The 20,132-nt window shown below is 35.9% G+C and overlaps 1 protein-coding gene across 1 annotated transcript in view; it reads left to right on the top strand.

The window, feature by feature from the left end:
- The first annotated feature begins 5,477 nt into the window (after positions 1-5,477).
- Positions 5,478-20,132, top strand: part of LOC145276943 (dual specificity mitogen-activated protein kinase kinase 5-like) — a 79,116-nt gene continuing 64,461 nt past the window's right edge. The window contains exons 1-4 of the mRNA XM_080128449.1: positions 5,478-5,810; positions 11,759-11,810; positions 13,953-14,020; positions 18,806-18,875. Coding sequence (XP_079984575.1) covers positions 5,706-5,810; positions 11,759-11,810; positions 13,953-14,020; positions 18,806-18,875 — 295 coding nt within the window. The 5' untranslated portion in view covers positions 5,478-5,705. The remainder of the gene's footprint in view (positions 5,811-11,758; positions 11,811-13,952; positions 14,021-18,805; positions 18,876-20,132) is intronic.

Below are 20,132 nucleotides of genomic sequence, written 5' to 3'. Positions count from 1 at the left end.
TCCTCAGGACTAAGCTGTTGATATATTGCGAAAGTGGAACCGCATGTTCAATGTTCTTCACACTAGACAACAAGCAATGTAGTTCCACCTTCTCCACCCAGTCAAGTACCAGGGTCGAGCCGTCGAATTCCAGTATTAATTTAAGGTCGAATTTGTCCCCCATTATGCCGAAATAGCTTGACATTAAATGGGCTGGTAAACAGCAAAACAAAATAAACCAAATACAATACGCAAAAGTCCAGCTAGAATTCGTCACTGAAAACTTTCTCTCTCAACTTTCAGCACGTCTCTCCCAACTGCCATTGCCAACAGACATTTTATCAGAAAACTGACCCCATTCCATTTGCATACGTGTGCAGCGGAAGTGGAAGATGAGATCTCGTGAGATTCCACGAGACTACACCTTATAAATCCATGGCTGCCATCTTTAATTTCTCTTTCTCTCGGATCCCATCCGAAGGTAAGTTGTATGACCGCATGACACACACACACGGGGGCACTTTCCTCTTTCATTATTACATTCAACTCTATAGTTCCACGTGGAGTTATTGTCCATCTAAGATCTTGGGAAAAAGAGAGTGAGTGCTTGTTGGCAGCTTAACTTTTTATAAATTCGGGTATGTGACTGAGAGCTGGCTTCTGATTGGACATGCCAGGAAGGAAATGTATTCAAAATCTTCAACTGCGAGAATTTGCTTCTGTTTATGCTTGTTGCAATTTTCGTCTGCTACAAAGATTCAAATAAAACGGTCAGAATAACGGATCTTTATTAATGATACAACACTTGCCTTCCTATGTCCCCCGCCCCCATTCGGGCCACACTCGCTTTAATTTCTAGGGTGGCATAAACCTTTTTTGCACAGAAATTAGCCAACACCATGACAAACCAGAAAAATTCCGACTCAAAGTCTGAAATAAACGGTGTTCAGTCAGATTCAGTTCCTGATATTAAATACTCCTTGTTTTAGGTCGCTCACTCATATGGTTTGCCAAGTTTTTTACAAATTTTTATTCATTAATTTACTTTTTAAAAATGAAAATAAAAATAGTTAACAAACTCCCCACATTAAGAATGTCTTTCTAAATAATCTTCTAGGGTTTACTGGCCATGCTGAAATAATAATGTTACTATTTAGAAAGCCATTCTTAACATGAAAAGAGGGAATTTTATTAACTATCACCCCAGAATTTAATTTATAAATTTGGGAAACTGAAACTCTTGATGAAAATGATATTATGGATGAAGATTAATTTCTGGAACTGAATATGATCGAACACCATTTGCTGCTGACTTTGAGTTGGAAAGTCTTCTGTTTTGCCTGACACCATGTTAACTACTCAATCAACTGAAGTTAATTTTATAGAATCACTCCTTTCTTCAAGCGAGTGAGTGTTAGGGATTTTTATCTTTATAATTCAATAACTTGGGTGTTATTTCTTCTGCCCTTCACATCAATAATTTCTTGGGTAAGTTTGACACTGGTCCAAACTTCCAACTTCCAAACTTCTGTAACGCACCTTCTCTCAACTGCAAACGCACTTCTGCTGATTGAACTTACTTCTTCAAAATCCAACTTCAAAATGAACATGCCCTCTAAAAAATCAACCCTCTTTTATCTCCAACCAGGAGCATCTCATTTGTACTCACTTGCAGCTCTAGTCTTAACTCGAGCCTTTCCAGTCAAGGTGTCGGTCAACCAGTGGTAAACATACAATGAGTCAGTGTGGAGATGCACAACCTTAGCCTGCCATTGCAATGCAAGATTAAGCCCTTTTAACGTGGCATCAAGTCCTGCAAAATTTATATGCTGGGCATCATTTTTCGGACAAAGCCAGCACGCATCTTCCACAACAGCACCCAATTGTTCCAACACGACACCTGTAGCCAGTGAACTTGCGTCAACTCATGCATTCAGTTCGTTTCCAAATACTTGCCACTCATCCCGGGCAGGGTCGTTTCTATGTACTCTGGACAACGTTTCAGCCATCATTTGCTGGAAAGAATCATCATCCACCATGTTGTCCCATCATTTGGTTACTGCTTACTCGTCTTTTTAACACTCCTGTTGCCGATCGGAGCCATCCACAGACAGGTATTTACCGCAAATAGAAAACACTATGCATCTTGTCAATACACTGGGTAACTCTGGAATCGCGCCCCCTCACTTCCATTGCAAAGTATTGCCCTCCTCCCAGACCTCTAGGCCTAACACGGGCACCCCATCCTTTAGGCACTTAGGGTCTTTGCTTATTAACCCAAACGATTCCAGTTTTATCGAACCACATCTGCAGACATTATATACTCATTAACGTAGATGTCGTCAATGTAAGCTGAAGCAGCTTTTGCTGTGGTCTTATCCTGCATCAAAACAGTTTTAATAATAGTTGTCATTATTAAGGGTGCTACGTTTAGGCCAAAACCTAAACGTATCAAACAATATCGTTTTCCCTTGATTATCACTGTCTGAAGTGGCCATAATGACTCATTCTTCAAATCCATCAGGGCTACATTACTCCCTTTCTGATGCCATTCTCTTAATTTAGCAGCACACACATCTGAGTTTCCAGTGAAAGCATCAACATGTTGATTCAATTCTCGGTAATCCATTACAGGCCAAATTTTGTCTTTAGTAGGTTGTTCAACAGCCATGAGCGGAATTAATCCTTTGGGTGGTCCCAGACATTCTTGTGAGTATCGTATTAACCAACCGTTATCAATCCAAATCTGAAGTTCTTCTCCATATGCAGTCCTATTCTTCATAGAAACTGCATACTCTGGAATGGTGTTGCACAGCCGATCTGGTGCCTGGCTCATAGTCCATTTCCACTTTGCAGTCCGCACCCTTTCATTGTCATCAAATGTAGCATTTCTATGCTTTTCTTCAATAGACATGGCTGTACAGACTTCTTTCCCTTCTCCAAGCATTACACCTCCAGTCGCTGTGATTATGATGCCTCCTAGTGTTTGTATTGCATCAATTCCAATCAACATGTCGTAGCCAAGGGCTGTGTCACCTTTTTCAGTACAGATTGTGACTGTCCCTTCACCACAACATGCTCGGGATAAGCCATTGATCGTCATAATACTGACTGGTTGCTCCTGCCACATCTGACAGTGATGTGCACTAACTATAGACCGGGAACACCCCATGTCTACGAGTGCTGAACACTGCACATCGTCAATTTTAACGCCAATGACCCGTAATCCTGTGTTTATTGGTTGGCAGGGGACAAGGGTGGTGATAGTACCGTGCTCCCAACATCATTTCCCGAACAATTGCGAGATATGTGCCCAAACTTATTGCAGCGATAGCATTGTACTGTTCTCTGTGCTCGTGGACATACACACCTCCTATTACTCCAACACTCCTTAGCAAAATGATTGGCCTCCCCACATTTATAGCACACTGGGCCTACATGCTTATTACTACCTGGGAGAGAATCTACATTGCCTCCATGCGGTTCGACTGCTGCATGTCGAATACTAGCTGCTGCTGCAATTGGCTTCTGTTCCTTACAGATGTTTTGAGCTCAGGCTAATAACTCGTCTGTTGTCAATTCATCAATTTGCGATGATGCCCGCAACAGTTTACTGATCTCCTCAGGTAAGCCTACTAAAAAGGCACAGCTTAATATCTTGTCGTTGACCCCACTAAATGGTACCGATAACTTTCGTAGGTCAGCTAGGTACACGTCAACTGTTTCCTTGGGGTGAAGTCGCCGGCTCGTGAACTGTTATCATGCAACAAATGGATTTGTACCAAATGCTGTATACAGGCTTTGCTTGATTTCATCCCAGTCTGATTCATCCCCGAGTTGCTAATAGACTGCATAGGCTCCTCCGGTTAACCTCAGAGGAATTACTGTGGCAGGGTTTTTAATTTTGCACAGTTTACAGATTTTCTCAGCCTTTTCAACCTATTCGACGATAGACGATCCAGTGGTAGATCTGTCAAACTCAGGTATCAAGCGAAAGTCGAATCTGTCCATTTTTTTTTTTTTTTACTGCTTTTTGAGCCACCGTACACCGAGAACCGAAATAGCTTATAATTTAATAACTTGAGTATTATTTCTTCTGCCCTTCACATCAATAATTTCTTGGGTAAGTTTGACACTGTTGTCCAAACTTCCAACTTCCAAACTTTTGTATATGTAACGCACCTTCTGTTAACTGCAAACGCACTTCTGCTGAGTGAACTTACTTCTTTAAAATCCAACTTCAAAATGAACGTGCCCTCTGAAAAATCAACCCTCTTTTATCTCCAACCAGGAGCATCTCATCTGCATATCAGGTGGTAACATTGCAGGCATATGTTTTGTTTCTTTCTTCTTCATTCATTTCATTCCACAACCGTCCCGTTGAATTATGCACACGTGCTAGTTAGGTAAGTCACGCGTTTCCCTACAATCTTCAACCTCAAAACCAACAGAGATTAGAGCATTTCTGTATTGATCTGGTCCATGTTGATTGCAGTGTGATGCTAGTTCTGTGCAGTTCTAGGAGGTCCACTCTCTCAGGCTTTGTTTCTCTCTTGGAGAAAAAGTTAGTTTATTGCTAATTGCCTGAGGCACCGTCCCTGGGAATGTTGACGGGGCTGCCCAAGCACTTTTTTCAAGTGAAAGTGCTATCAAAGTTCTTGCAGTGGAAGATTAAGTAAATACTTTCAAGAGAGTGTTATTTAGTGGGGGGGATTTTCAAGTGCCCTAAGAAACTTCCTGAAAAATATTGAATAATTCGACCCCCTGTCTTTCCAAGCTTATAACTACTCGAAAAATGTAATTCAAACCCTAATTTTTTTTTCAATTAAAGGATTCATAAAAAAAAAAATACAAAGTCGTCTGAAAAAAAAAAGGGTTTTAAACTTCGAACTTTACAGGTAAATTTCCAAAAAAATTTTCTTTTTTTGTTTTAAATTTGAATATATTATTTATTGATCTTTTATCTTCAATTTGTGATATATAAAACTTTGGCACATAAATTATTTACTTTTTAATAGACATTTCCAAATAGGTGGGGGGATCGCGTGAATTAAAAAAAACAAAACGTTTGTCTAAATTATATTCGGTTTATTGAAAAGAGCATAAAATTTCACATTGACCCTGAAAATATCGTAAAAATAAAATCAATAGAAAAATTTTGATAGATTTTTAAAGTTTAAAAATTGAAAAATACTGAACTCGTAAAATTCATTTAATTTCATTACTGTTTTTTTAAATAAATAAAAAAAATACTATTTCTATTACTTTTTATACAATTGTAATAGCTTATTTTGGAAGTATAATCCATAAAGAAAATTAGCAACCCACTTTTAAAAGAGAAATTAAGAGTTTTTTTATATTTTATTCGCAGTTTCATGTTAGGGGCGTCAAAAATTCCTACAAAAATTCTGATACACCTAGCCTAACACTAATATTCCGCTTTCTTTTTTTTTTTTTTTTTTCTCATGGTCCAAAATACATAAGAAATAAACCGGTTTGGAACTCAGTTTGAAAATGGGAGTGATTCTATAATAAATACTTCGCCCAAACTTTATTCACATGCGCTAATTCAACTCCTCTACGATTATTATTTTTTTAATGCGGTATAAATATTTTGAAGGAAATCTGATTTCGATCACCGGTTCTGAAAAGTTATTTTTTCGCACAAGTTTTCAAAGTAGTAAAAATAGAATAGTCAACAGATTTTTTTTTAAGGTGTATAGAAAATGACTTTACCGCGATTAACAATTCGGATCCGAACCGAAATGGATCAAGATATGGACATGGATTGGATGGTTCGTCCGGATCAAGTTACTTTTCGACAATCATTGGTAACGTTTTTCTTTCGTACTTTGACCTCTTACAAAACAAAACTTTTTGCAAAGTTTACTTAAGTCTAGAAACGACATGAAGCAACAAGTCCCGCAATTTTGCTTTTCCTGTTCACAACAAACATTTCCGTAGAAGATCTTTTCTGATAATTTTCTTTTTTCCAAAATCTTTTTTTTTTCTTGCTTCTTATTCTTGTGTCATAAAAAAATGTAAACAAAACTTATTTCATTTGTTTGTTTATTTGTATTATCTTCTATTTTGTAAGGAAATGTATATCTGCTGGTTAAAAGATGTAAACCGTATAAGTCCAATCGGTCGTACTTGATTTTCCGGTACTAGTGCAGAGAGTGATCCGGACGTAAATAATAACGTTATTATTTAAAAACGCCGTTCTTAACATGAGGAGGGGAAGGTGTTTTGTGCCTATTCTATACTTCAACCTTACAATTGAATAAAAAAAAACATAAAACTTTAATTAAACTTGGAAATATGATTTAAAAAAATAGCGCGGTCACTCTGCACTAGCACCGATTTTCCAATACCTAATCATCGTTATTTTATAAATAAACAAACTTTCAAACAAATTTGAAATAATAATTATTACATTTTTTTTTTTTTTTAAAGTTTGTTTATTTGTTAACGACCTTTTTTTTTTTTTGAGTTTGACAATTTTCTTGGAATTGTTTCGACTTGACATTTTAACAGAATACGTTGTTTTTTGTTTGTTTTTTTTTTACTAAAAAATGTCTACGATTTAAAGCAATAAGGTGTAAAATAAATAAAATTAAATTAAAAAAAAAAAAAAACGTAAAAATCTAGGTGCTAATAGCGGAGAGGGGACAAACATTGGTTCACGTGACGAACGCTGTACCCCCCCCTATGTTTTTTAGTTTCATCTTATTTTCAATGTTTCAGCGGATTATTGTCGAATGGACACTAACCAGATTATGAAAAAAATTAAAAAAAAAAAAAAAAAAAAAGTTAATATTTAAATATTCGTAGAGGGTGCTCAGTTTCTAATACATCGTTGTAATAAATTGATCACCCAATTTAGAACCACTCTACATTTTCAGGACCGATTTCGCGATTTTAGCCTTTTTAAAGTATTTTGACCTTTTTTTTTTTAATTTCGCTTGAAATTTGCCCTTTTCCGATTATTTTATATGCAGATTTATAGCTATCTTCAAGTTTCCTTACCCGACATTTACAATTTTTTTTAAATTGACAGGAAAACTCTTTGGTATATTTGAATGTGTGCAGAAGTTCTAATACAATAAATCGATCCCCATATTGGAACCATCGACAAGAACACGCACAACATAATTACATAATTGATTTTTCATTTTTCAATCTAAGGGCAATAATTAATGGTCGATGTGCGCTAGAGTACCAACTAAAGGCTTACCTTTAAAAAGTTTATTTTTAGTGGTATTTTGATCCGTATTCCACATTGTTTTCACTGGTCATGTTTGTTTTCACGCGCATGCATTCAAATTTTGCTTGCGCAAGAAAACAAACATGGCGACCGGTGAAAACAAATCTATTCAAGGATAAGGGTTAATGACATAAATCAATTGAAAGTTAAATGGTGATGAATATTATGGGAGAATTGAAAAGAATAAATGGAATGAATAAAATTTGATGACTTAAGAGGATGGTTCATGATGAGTGTTTATTGATTTGAAGAAGACCGTGTTGTAGCCCTCAGGGAAGCAATCTGGTGGTAACGTGTTGCACAGATGGAAAGCTTTTCTTTTTCAGCATGACCACCATCCTTTAAATCAAAGCTAAATAACTGCAAGATCAATATCATCATCGCCTTCATCGGACAAGAACCAAGTCCAGTTAAAGCATAAGATTATGCAACGCCAGGACGGTATTCATTAGGCCAGTCATGCATCTGCTGACTGTAGTGATGGGCATGTATCATGGTTGCAGAGTTGGAAGGTAAAATCTGACTTCTAGGATTCCAAAATATCCAACCTCAACTTCAAGTCCTTATTTTCAAGTTTTCCGATATTCAGACTTTCTGTTGATTTTTCAGAGATTAAAAAATCTGACTCTGAGCATTCTTATGAGTTCAGCTTCTTTCAAATTTCCAACTTCACACCCTTGGTAGTCACTGGCTCCCCGCAGCAGCAAGATAATGCACAAAGTTGGAAGATGGGTAAAATCATCTCACCACACCACCCAAGGGCATTCTATTTGGGTACAAAAATAGCCATGAATGAATTTGTTATACTTCCCAGTGAGGAGCACAGCAGGCAATTGGCAATAAATCAACTTCCACTCCAAAAGGAGTTAATGCCTGAAAGGGCTTACTTCCTTGGACACAAACCAGATTATACTTCATTCTGACAAAAGAGGATCTATTTTTTTTTTTTTTTTTTTTTACACAGTGGTCACCACTTATCAAAGCCCGGAAGCCACTCAGGGATAAGGGTTATTGCAAGTACATTACGTTAGTGTGGAGATTTGATGAAGTGTTTACTTAAGGGGGCGGTTCATTAGGAATTTGTTAATGTTGGACTTGAACACATCCAAGTTGTAGTCAGGTGGGAAGCAGGCAGACGGAACAGAGTTCCACAGGCGTGCAGTTCTAAGAAAGAGGTTTTGTTCATGGAATCCACGTTTAGTGATTAAGTAGTCAGAATTATTGCTAAGATGGACCTCGCTGAAAAAAAAAAATTGAAGTGAATTTGAAGTTCTTGTGTGCAGAATGAAGGAAAGATAAGCTTTTTTTTTTTTTTTTTACATAGGCATAACAACTTATCAAGGCCAAAGACCACTCGAGGATAAGGGTTAAAAGTATACAGTAGTCAATTGGACACTATAGTAATCGTTAATAATGGAAATTCCGTTTGTTGACTTAAGTGAAACGGCTCATCAAGAACTTGTTTACATTGGACTTGAAGATAACTATATTGTAGTCAGCTGGAAAGCAGGAACACGGAAGACAATTCCACAGGCGTGCAGTTCTAAGAAAGAAGCTTTGTTCATGGAATCTATGTTTAGGTTTAGGCACAGATAAATAGTGTTTTCAGCTAGACGAGTGTTTCTTGTGAAAATTTGGCAAGCTGGGATCATAGATTGAAGCTCAGTCGAGCACTTGCCATGAAAATAGCGATAGACAAACTCGCAACATCTCTTCTGTAAGATAGAGGTTGCAAGGAAGAGAAAAGGACATCCCCTATGAGGCTACAGAGTCTATTTTAAACTATCAAAGCAGGATGTCCTTTCTAGCAGCTGCTGCCCAGATGTGGCAACAGTACTCCATCCTTGGACGTACCTGGCTCTTATATAGATAGAGAATTGCATCAGCAGTGAGATATCATACTAGATCGATAGAAGGATCCCACCATTTTTCCAGCAGCCTTGGCAACAGATTTGATGTACGTGTTCCATTTAAGATCAGGAGTAAAGGTGAAGCCCAGAAGCTTGCCCAAACATGAGGCCTCCCCAAGACAAGAGCCATTCATTTTAATTGATGCCAGATGGGGATCAGAACGTTGATGATATAAAGATAGAAGCTTGGTTTTAGATGCATTAAAAGTAACCAGCTACTTCTTTCCCCATTGTACCACATGCTCAAGATCAGAGGAGAGAGAATCGTAGAGAACTTGGTCATTTCTGGTCTTAGATATGCTACCATAGATTGTAGTGTCATCAGCATAAATGCCTCTCTCCCACAGAAGAGACGTTGCGAGCCTATCCTTGTTTATCGTTATTTCCATGGCAGGTGCTCGTCTGAACTCCAATTTCTGGCCCCCCCCTCGCCAATCTTTCACAGAAAACACCCGTCTAGCTGAATCCACTGTGAAAAATTTTCCCCACTCTTTATCTGTGCCTAAATCAAAACGTGGATTCCATGAACAAAGCTTCTTTCTTAGAACTGCACGCCTGTGGAATTCTGTTCCATCTGCCTGCTTCCCACCTGACTACAACCTGGATGTCTTCAAGTCCAACGTTAACAAATTCCTAATGAACCGCCCCCTTAAGTAAACACTTCATCAAATCTCCACACTAACGTACTGTACTTGCAATAACCCTTATCCCTGAGTGGCTTCCGAGCCTTGATAAGTGGTTACCACCATGTAAAAAAAAAAAAAAAAAAGTTGGTTTGCCAATGGACAACTGTTGCTGACAAAAGTGGATTGCATGCTCCAGTTGCTCAACTGTTGTTGTCTTGATAGGAATTGTGTTTTTCATGATGAAATGAAAACGCAATTCAGACAAATTAATGATATATGTATTGAAATTATAAATGTCTTGCAAGCTAAGTGCGGCTTAAGTAAAAGACCAACTTATCCGATACCGTCCATTTATATTGTACGAGAGCATTAGTAAAAGAACTTGTATATTGTGCTTATATGTCCATTTAGTACGACCAAGTAAATAAAGATTTAAATTTTTGCTCAGAGTACTGAGGATATTGTGTGCATAATCTTTTCAATGTTTTATCAATAGGGATTTACAAAATAAAGATATATGAAAATTATTGAGATGAGCATTGATTATTTGGATAATTACAATGACTGGTCTCATTTCACCCATGATAGTCTTCAACCTTCTTCAAATGCTTCTTGCTGAACCCAGAAACCATTATGGAATTGTGAACTAAATCCTTTATTTAATACTAGTCTTGGGAGGATTAATCGGAATGGGAAAAATGCAGAATATTTGAGGGTATTGGAATCGGTATCGGAATCTGAAAAATTTGTACCGATTTTTCCGATGCCAAAACGATTCTTTTAATCGTCTTTTTTATTTAATTTTGTTTAAAGCTAAATCTTCCATTGCTGGTTATAATGATAAAATAATTAATATTGATTGATTTTAAGCCATCAGTGAAGCTAAAATCGATAGATCGTTTCCCACAAGTATATTTTTACGTTTAGGAAAATATTTGCACATTTAACATGTGTGTTTCTACGGTAATCCTAGAAAAATACAACTATATAGTTAAACATTTAGAGATTTATAAAGAATCAGAATCGGAATCTGTAATTGTATCAGAATCGGGGAATTTAGTGCGGAATCGGTAATTGTATCGGAATCGGGAATAATATTGGAATCGTCCCATTATTATTTCATACATTGAGATAGATTGTTCTTTTGTTTTCATTCTTTTTGCAGACTGTTATTCTCATCTTCATAGTTGTTATTGTTCTACCATATTTCAGCCAACTCATCCTCTGGCCTTCTTCAGGTGATTGACTGCAATGGGATAGGAATGCTGAGTTTTGTAACTTATCCCCAGTAATTACAAAACAACATTGCGCAAAAAAAAAAAAAGAATACACAAATTATGAAGCCTCATCTCAAAAGGATTAAAAAAAAAGAAAGTAGATTGTTCTTGTTTAGTCAGCCATTTCCAAGTGCAAGTTTTAAGTAACATAATATTAAATAATAGTAAATTCTAAGTTTCAGTTTTCTGAAGTTGTAATACTCAATACAGTCAATACTAAGAATATATTTAAAATTACTTATGACTTCTACCTGATCATGGCTGACAGAACAAGAATGATCAACCCTCATGGATTAGATAAAGAGTTTCAAGTCAAAATTCTGTACAGATTCTTGAGTTCAATAAGATTCACTTGAAGTGAGTCGGAGGTTATATCAGCTGAAATGTTGTGAGAATAACAGGCGAACTGCTTTCCATCTGACTACAACATGGTCATTTTTTAATCTAATGTAAATAAGTTCCCGTGGAGCCATCCTCTTGAATAATCAAGCCCTACCCAAATGCTGTCATTACTGATCATTTTACTGTCTATCGCATACTTATTAACCCTTATCCTAGAGTGGCCTCTGGGCCTTGATGGTGGTTCCCCCCCTCCCGTACTCAAGTAAACAAAACAAAAAAAACATCTAAGATGTGACCTGTAGTGCAATGTGCAAATAATTCAATCAATTGTTCTAATAGATTTGTTTTTATTTTCAGGAAGTCATCAGTGAGGTTTTACATCACAAATTTCCATTGACAGCATTTGACTGTAAGTATTTTTTTTCTCTAGTTGCCCGGTCATAAAATACACTTAATATTTTAATTCATGCAGATTTTGTATTTATTATTGTAGAACAAATATCCTATTGATTATATATATTGTACTCAATATCTAATGATTTTAAAAGTAAAAAAAAAAATGATTTTGATGCCATCAACTGGAACTGAAACCATAACATTCAGTGCTCTTCCCTTAGTTGTTATTTAGCGCTTCAGCTTTCATCGTTACCATCCTAGGTATCGCCAGATAGATAAAAAAGACTAAAAATTAAGCAATGTGTGCATGCTCAGGAGTTAGTCAATTTACTCCTGCCACGGTCAGCTGTTTTTTTTTTTTTTTTTTAAATTTTGACCCCTTAGCAGCTATTTCTACAGGCTAAAAACCAAATTGAAAGTGTCCCACGGTCCTGATACCCTGTATATTAAGTTTTTTAAGTCTGTAAAGCAAATGTTCAGAGAAGGAGTTTAGTAGAGAAATTTTGCACGCACACAGACAGAAAAGATCTCACACACACACATATATATATAACAGGTCTGTGTGCTAGAACGTTTTCATTCTAAATATAACAACGATGCAAAAACACCTCTGTTCAGTATCAAAAGACGATATCCTGTAAGGTTGGTTGCATGTATATTTGTGAGGCAAGGATTGCACAATCCCAACCACACTTGAATCGGCACTGTTTGAGTCCAGTGGTAAGGAGAAGTCCATGATGACTGAAAACAATGCTGAGATAAGCAGGGAGCACATACAACACCTGGAATTCCAAAATGGTCATTCATTTTAGTACTGACCAAGCTCAACATTGCTTAAGTTTGGTGATCTAACAAGAAGCAGTGTGTCAATGTGATTATACTGTATATAAAATAAGTGCCTCATTAAACAGGGAAACATGTTGAGACCGATCTATTTGAGAAAAGGTAATTTTTCTAAACGGGCTTCAGATAAAACTTGAATGGACACTGTCTAGTCATTTATCTCTATTGGATATCTCGAGTAGTCTGCTTCTGGATGATACATTAACAAAAGCCAGAATTTAAGATTTCCAGTGGTGGTGGGGGGGGGAGGTGAAGAGATTCTGGGAGTTGATGGGAGGCAGTAAGATCCAGCCTGTTACTGCATCATTTGTTTCATCATCATGTACGCTAAATTTCTAACAGACAGTTGGAATTGGATGTTCAAGGTGTTGTTTTTTCTGAGAAATTTTGGTCAGTTGGACCAATTTGCCTCTCTGAGCTAGGTGAGCACTTAGGACTCTTAGCTAAATGACTGCATTAATAGGATTTATACATCTTGGTTTGGTCAGGCAAAATTCTCACTTTGTAAATCTCTTATTTGATTTAGGAAAACGAGCAGCACTTGTAATCACCCCAAAATATAGACATGTTATTTGTTTTCAAGTAGTTATGGTTTTTGTTTGGGTAAAAAATCCTTTTGTTGCAGCTCTGGATCAAATAACTTAATACTGGCACAGTGAATGGGACGATTATGATATGGGTAGTGAGCGCACAAGTACATGTTAATAAGTATAAAAGATAAAACAAAATAAACTATTAGTGTTGGGTAGACGAGCTGAATAAATAATCTGTTAAGAAATGGTTATATCTGATTAACAAAATCATCTAAAAATAATAAGTTTCCAAGTGGCAATAATAGTTCACAAGAGAACCTAAGACAAAAAAGGAAATATAGGGGTCATTCAAAAATTAATGCATCCTATTTTTAACAAAAAAAAAAAAAAAAAAAGTCAAAGTGCTATGAAGACAAGGATAGTACCATTAAAATGAGAAACTTTTTGTGCTCCGGAATTTATTTTTCTACATAGACACCCCCATTCTCAATTGACTTTTTCCAGGAATTCAAGGACGCATCTCTGCTTCTGAAACACATCCATGACAAGGGTTACTTTTTTTTAGTCTCACAACGTGAATATCTGCAACAGAGAGGTGAAACTTTTAGGTCTTGAATGCATAAGTTCAGTCATAATAGCAATGCAATTTGAAATCCTTTCTGATCCATTCAGGTGGAATAAAACGGTAGGAAGCATTACTTTTGGAATGCTCCTTGTAGAATGCCAAATTTAAAAAAACAAAAAAAATCTTTCTAATTATCTTTTTTTTTTCTTTTTAGATGTTGATGAAGATGGAGAGCGGATAACTGTTCGGAGTGACGATGAATTGCAAACAATGCTGACAAGTGTAAAAATTTACAGCTTTTTATTTTTTTCTTTCTATTTTAATTATGAAAAACAAAATTGCTTTTCTCGTCCAAAATAAGATGACGTTTTCCACACGTCTTCAGATCCATCTACTAAAGTCAAGCTGATATGAATAATGAATTGTTTGCTGTCTCTGGTGATAACACCCACCCATGCCAGTAGAAGCTGCATCAATTTATTTTTATGTGTTGCACCTGCAGTGCAAAGTGGACAGTGCTTATCCCAAACTCGCAGTTGTAGACAGACATCCGATACAATAAAGTGAGCTGCATAACAAATTATAAAAATGATTGGTTTTATTAACCAATCAAGGACGTTTTGAGTTTTATATAGCATGCTGCTATCCACAGATTATTCTGGCTGTGATCATTAAAATATTGTATTTCTTCTCATGAAGTTATTGTTCCAGGCATTACATCCTCCTTTCAATGGAGGTATAGGTTTATTGCCTGTCACACATGATACATTTATTCAAAAACAGGTTTTCAATTTCATTTCATTGTTGCTGTTGAGAAGTTTTGTCATCTTAGTGATACCATTGGCACACTGACTGGAACAGGTGCTAGTGTGATTATAAGAATTGAGATGTGGATGAAGTAAGTTTAGGTTAACTTCTGCCATTACTAACTAGCATTGTATTCCAGCTATTCAGTTCAATGACTAAGTTGCCGCTTAGTTCTTAGTTTCGCTGTAAGCTCACTTCTCATTGTGATAAACTCTTTTTTTTTTTTTTTTTAAGATGATGTTCATTGAAAGTCCTGTTTGTTGAAAATGTAGCTTTTGGTTTGTTAATCTGTCAGAATTCAAATCTATATTCGCTTATTGTAGTAGTAATTCTTCTAATGCACTCACTTCCAAAAGACAGAAAGTCTGTTCTGTTTGCTGTCAATACACGGGCTGGGAGAGGAAGAAGAGGAAGCGGTAGGCGTGGTTGGTTTTATGTGAAAGAGGGCGGGACTAACCGCAAGAATTCCCGAGATTTTAGAAGAATAAAAGACTGAACTCGGACAGATAGGCGACTGTACTTTTGCTCAAGCAGAGAAAACAGTGAAAGGAGAGGAAAGTCCCTTCCTAAAGAAAGTTCTGTCTCAAAGTGAGAAAGAAAGTGAGGCTGAAGGACCCAGCAGTTTTCATTTATCATTCCACTGGTGTAGAGTGAGATGCAAGGTTGGTTGAGGAAAATCCATCTTCTCAAAAGGAAGCATTTTATATTGCAAACAAAACTTAAAATTGCTTCCATCTAGAAGGATTTCTCCTTTACTGACTAAAGACAAAAAAGATGAAATGTCATACAAAATTGATTCTATTGTACTTAGTAAAAGGCTTAAAAAAGTCCTTTGACTTTATTTTTTAAATTTTATTTTAATTAATTTTTTCCCTTTATTAAGCCATGGTTATGAAATTGTTAGCAATAGACAGAGGCTACGAAACTAATGATGCATAAAACTTAGGAGCATCACGATAGTTAGTCAATACAGAACTCTGAAAATGTGACATTGATACATGTTCATTCACACAATATTGTGGCAGTACGTTCAGGACTGCAGAACATATTGTGAAAGGAAATCGTCAATACATCTCTGAGCAAACAGTGTGATTATGCAGAGGGTCTAATATGAATGTACATTATCACAGATTTGGTCTGTTCAGCCACAGCACAGGGTGGTATTTAAGCATTGCTGTGGGGCAAGAACCATAAAATAATCTGTAGGCGACAGAAGCCACTGTTACATTCCAGTGAATAGACAGCAAATCTAATCCAAGCATATCATATACTCCAGAGGGAATTAGGTTGCAGCAGGAAATATGTAGTATATTATGTAGGGTTGGTTTGCTGTGCCATGTGAGTTGGGTTATAAGCAGTACGCTGATCCAGTTTTATTCACTACATCTGTTAAGTATTCAGGCATTTCCCATATCGTATTAAATATCTCAAAATCTCCAGGAATGAAAGATTCACTTTTTGGTTATCTTGAAGTCTGTCAAGGCAGGCAAATGTTTGATTAGTTTTGTCTCGCATTGCAATCAGTGTAAGGGCAAAAATAGCATGCCATATTATATTTGCTCTTTTCCAGCTCTATAATGGCTGCCAAATGTTTGTGATTAGTTTCATCTTGCATTGCAAACGTGTGGACGCAAAAATAATATGCGTAATGCGCTATATTATTTTTGCCCTGTTCAACTTTTGCAGATTTTAAAACTGGTCAAAGGGTTCTTGATATAGTTGAGCGAAAACAAATAGGCAATAATGATGCCTGCAGATAAGAGAAATGCAGCGACTCTTTTACTCATTATGCATACTTCTCTACTGCAACGTGCAATAGTAAACCGTAGATACCACTTTCATAACTCCGACGACCCCACAATCCACACAAATCCTGTAAAAGGCAACTGTTGTATATTTTTATTAATTTATATTTTGCATAATAAAAAAAGAAAAAATTTAATGCATAATGATCTAGAATGATAATCTAGGTGTGCAAAGTTCAAATCCAGTTTGTTCCACAATGCTACTTTCAATTATGGATGTTGGCAACCTTCATGTGATCCTACCCTTAAGCACCTGATTCTAGAAAAAATGAAGGTAAATCAATGCAAACAATGGAATCCAGCCAATCTAAAAAGTACCAGAATTACTGATACAAATTTACTTTTCCTTTAATGATGAGAATGCTACTTAAACAGTTGACGAATGAAAAAAAAGATGATGCCTTGAAAGACAAAGGATAATCTCTATAGGGGCAGCTGTGCGTGTAATTGTGTAGCAAGGGTTGTGTTATCCCCAACTATACCTCTCCTGAATCCGCACTGTTTGAGTCCAGTGGCAAGGAAAAGTCCAGGATAATTGAAAACAATGCTGAGATAAGTGGAGAGCATATACAGCATCTGAAAGTCCCAAATGGTTACCCATCTAGTACTAGCCAGGCTCATCGTTGCTTAACTTTGATGATCTGACAGGAACTGGTGTGTCAAACGTGATTATGCTGTTAACTTGACTTAAGTATTCAAGATTAATGAAAATGTTCTTTCAAACAAAAGTGTGACAAACCGACTGATTGATGAACACAGCCTCTCATTGAGAACCCCAGACATATCTAAAAGTTGAAAAGAAAAAACAGCCGCAGTAGATAAGATTGATAAGGCAAAGGAAAATCTCTTCATCCAAATCAATGCTGTGGTTTATTCTTTCCAGCAGTAAATGCAAACACAATTTTTTTGGTTTAAATGATAAGAGTGCATAAAAAAAATGGAAATGTGAATAAATAATTGTTTTTTCAGTGTATTTAAAAATTATGGAGCCAGAAATTTTTTTTTCCAAAGCTACACTTACAGAAAGCAAAACAAAATTATAAAGTCAAACGTAAGCTAACGTACTTCCTAATTTTCTGCAGAGCGCTACTGGGAGCAGTGACAAGGCAAATCAGTTCTTTCACTTTTCTATTGTGAAGTGATTTATTGAAATAAAATATAAGAGAAGGACATTGTTGAAAAATATAAAATAAAAATTAACAAAACGATGAAAATTAGTCTTTATTTGCACTTTTAATAACAAAATTATAAATAATAGAAAGTTTTTATTTTCTTTGAAAATTTATAAGAAATTTATGTTTATGAAATTGTAAAATAAAAGTTTTTTTTTTATTTTAAAAATAAAAGGTTTTCATTTGAATTTCTATAATAAATATATGTTTATGAAAACATAAAAATAAAATTATTGAAATCAAAATAACAAATGAAATTATTGAAATTAAAATAAAATTTCAAACATTGTAAAAAAAAAAAAAAAAAAAATATATCCAATGTGCATAACAGTGGAGGAATTGATTTGCCTTGTCAGCACTTATATATAAGCGTTCGCTTGGCTTTGCCTGAAACATGGCATCAACCGCTCAGCTTTGCCTGTAATTTGATGTAAGACATTGATCAGCCAATCACAATGCGTGGCAACAAGCAGACGACTTTCAGATAAATATTGAAATAGGAAAAAAATAAGAAAGTGTATGTTGTATAGAAAGCATGGAGACTAAGAGCACTATAGATTTTTCAATGTTAGACAAACAACTGCTGACGCCTGAAGAAGTAGTTTTTTTTTTGTTTTTTTTTGTTTTTTTTTAATTAAAATAAGAAATTAATCAGATCCTAATAAGAATTGCATTATATGTGGTGTTAGATGCATCATTGCAAAGAGAGGCTCCGTAAGTGACAGATGGGGCTGGAGGTGAACAAACGCTTTTGTACAATTTTCTTTGACAAAAAAAAAGAAAATAGGTTTTAATGATTGAATCTTTTTTTTTTTTTTTTTTTTTTTTTTTTTTTAACTTTTTCATGCAATTTTCTTTGAAAAAAAATTACTGTTTGCTAAGCATTCCCTATCAAAAATGAAAAAAAAAATTGCAAAAAAAAGTGGTTATTGTAATCCCCCTCCCTTGCATACAAAAATTGTCTGTCATGAAACATTAAATGAATAATAAAGCAAAATTACAGTACATCATTATTTTTTCCCCCTTTTTTATCCTACAATTTCCATTTAGTTTACTGTTTTTTTGTTTCATACCATTAAGATTTGATCATCAGCCATACTCGGCATAATCCTGCAGTCATGTTCCAGGCAAAGCTGAGTGGATGCTTATATATCCGGTTCAAAATCTGCATAAGTACCAAAAAATCATAGCATGATGAATCGTACAAAGAAAATAAAACTAAAAAATCTGCTTATTATTTTTTAATTATTTTAATTTCTTTTTCTTTCTTTTTTATTTTCTAGTATTTTAATTGTCTTAAAGAAGATGATTTAGTTAGAGGATTGCTGCCACCCCTCATTGTATATCCAAAAGGTATTTGAACTTTGTTTATAATAGCACTAACAGAATCTAATACACTTCATAATACCGAGTTCTGTTTGCATTTCTATGAAAAATGTAAGCAGGTCAAACACCAAAATATTTTAAGGCATTCGACTAACTACAACCACTATCAACGATTTCTCCCACTTTTTATCTGTACCTAAATCTAAACGCAGATTCTATGAACAAGGCTTCTTTCCTAGAACTGCCTACCTGGGGAACATTGTTCCACTGACCTGCTTCCCAGATGATTACAATATGGTAGCCTTCAAGTCCAATGTAAACAGGTTTTTGTTGAGCCGTCCCCTTAAATAATCCAAATTCTATACCATTAATGATTACTAAACTACCACCTTACATTCATTAACCCTTATTCTCGAGTGGCCTTCGGGCCTTGATAAGTGGTGACTCTTTTATATATTAAAAAAAGGCAAAGACCTACTATAAAATGACTTCCTCAAAATGCCACTCATGAAATCTATATATATATAAAAGCGAAAATGTGTGTATGTATGTTTGCTTTTTGGCTTCTCAAGGCCGTCGCTCATTTTTAAAACTTTTTATATCCCGTTGAAATCATAATATCTACGCGTTACAAACGGGGTCGTGTGTGTATTTAATTTGCCCGACTTTTAAAAGCTAAATATTCAACATTATTCGATCGGCGCGTGTAGATTTGCCTTTTTTGGATAATAAAAGCGAAACTAATACGAAGTTTGTTGCATCGTTCCCAGCGTCCAAAAGCAATTAGCTTTGATCAATGCGGTTTTTTCCTTATATCAAACAATTGCTATTCAATTTGGACAATCCCCTTTCACAATGGGAAGCTGGTCCCCCCCCCCTCATCATCTTGAGGAAGCCCAAACTGCCCCGCAGTGAATGAAAAAACGATCCCACAGTGAAACAAAGTAAACAAACGCCGAAAAACGGCCCATCATCGTAACGCTCCCGCGATGACCTCATTAAGCGTCCACCTGTCAATCAAACCTCCTTGACTTGACTCACTTTAATCGCTCTAACATTAATATTGTCACCGTAGCGCAGGTGTTCAGGCTCAGTCTATAGGCCTAAGGGCTGTGGGTTCGAGCCCACATGCCCCCCCCCCATCTTTTTTTTTTTTTTTAAATCGCTATCGTTAAGTTTCCTTTTTGTTCTGATTTACCCCCCCCAAACACACACACCTACAAATACCCGGGCAACGCCAGGTACTCCCCGCTAGTCTATATATATAAAAGCGAAAATGTATGT

The sequence above is a fragment of the Euprymna scolopes genome, chromosome 5 (genome assembly GCF_053919585.1).
Source record: "Euprymna scolopes isolate OS-2025 chromosome 5, ASM5391958v1, whole genome shotgun sequence".
In the NCBI taxonomy this organism is placed as follows: domain Eukaryota; kingdom Metazoa; phylum Mollusca; class Cephalopoda; order Sepiida; family Sepiolidae; genus Euprymna; species Euprymna scolopes.
This window is presented reverse-complemented; position numbering and strand designations above follow the sequence as displayed.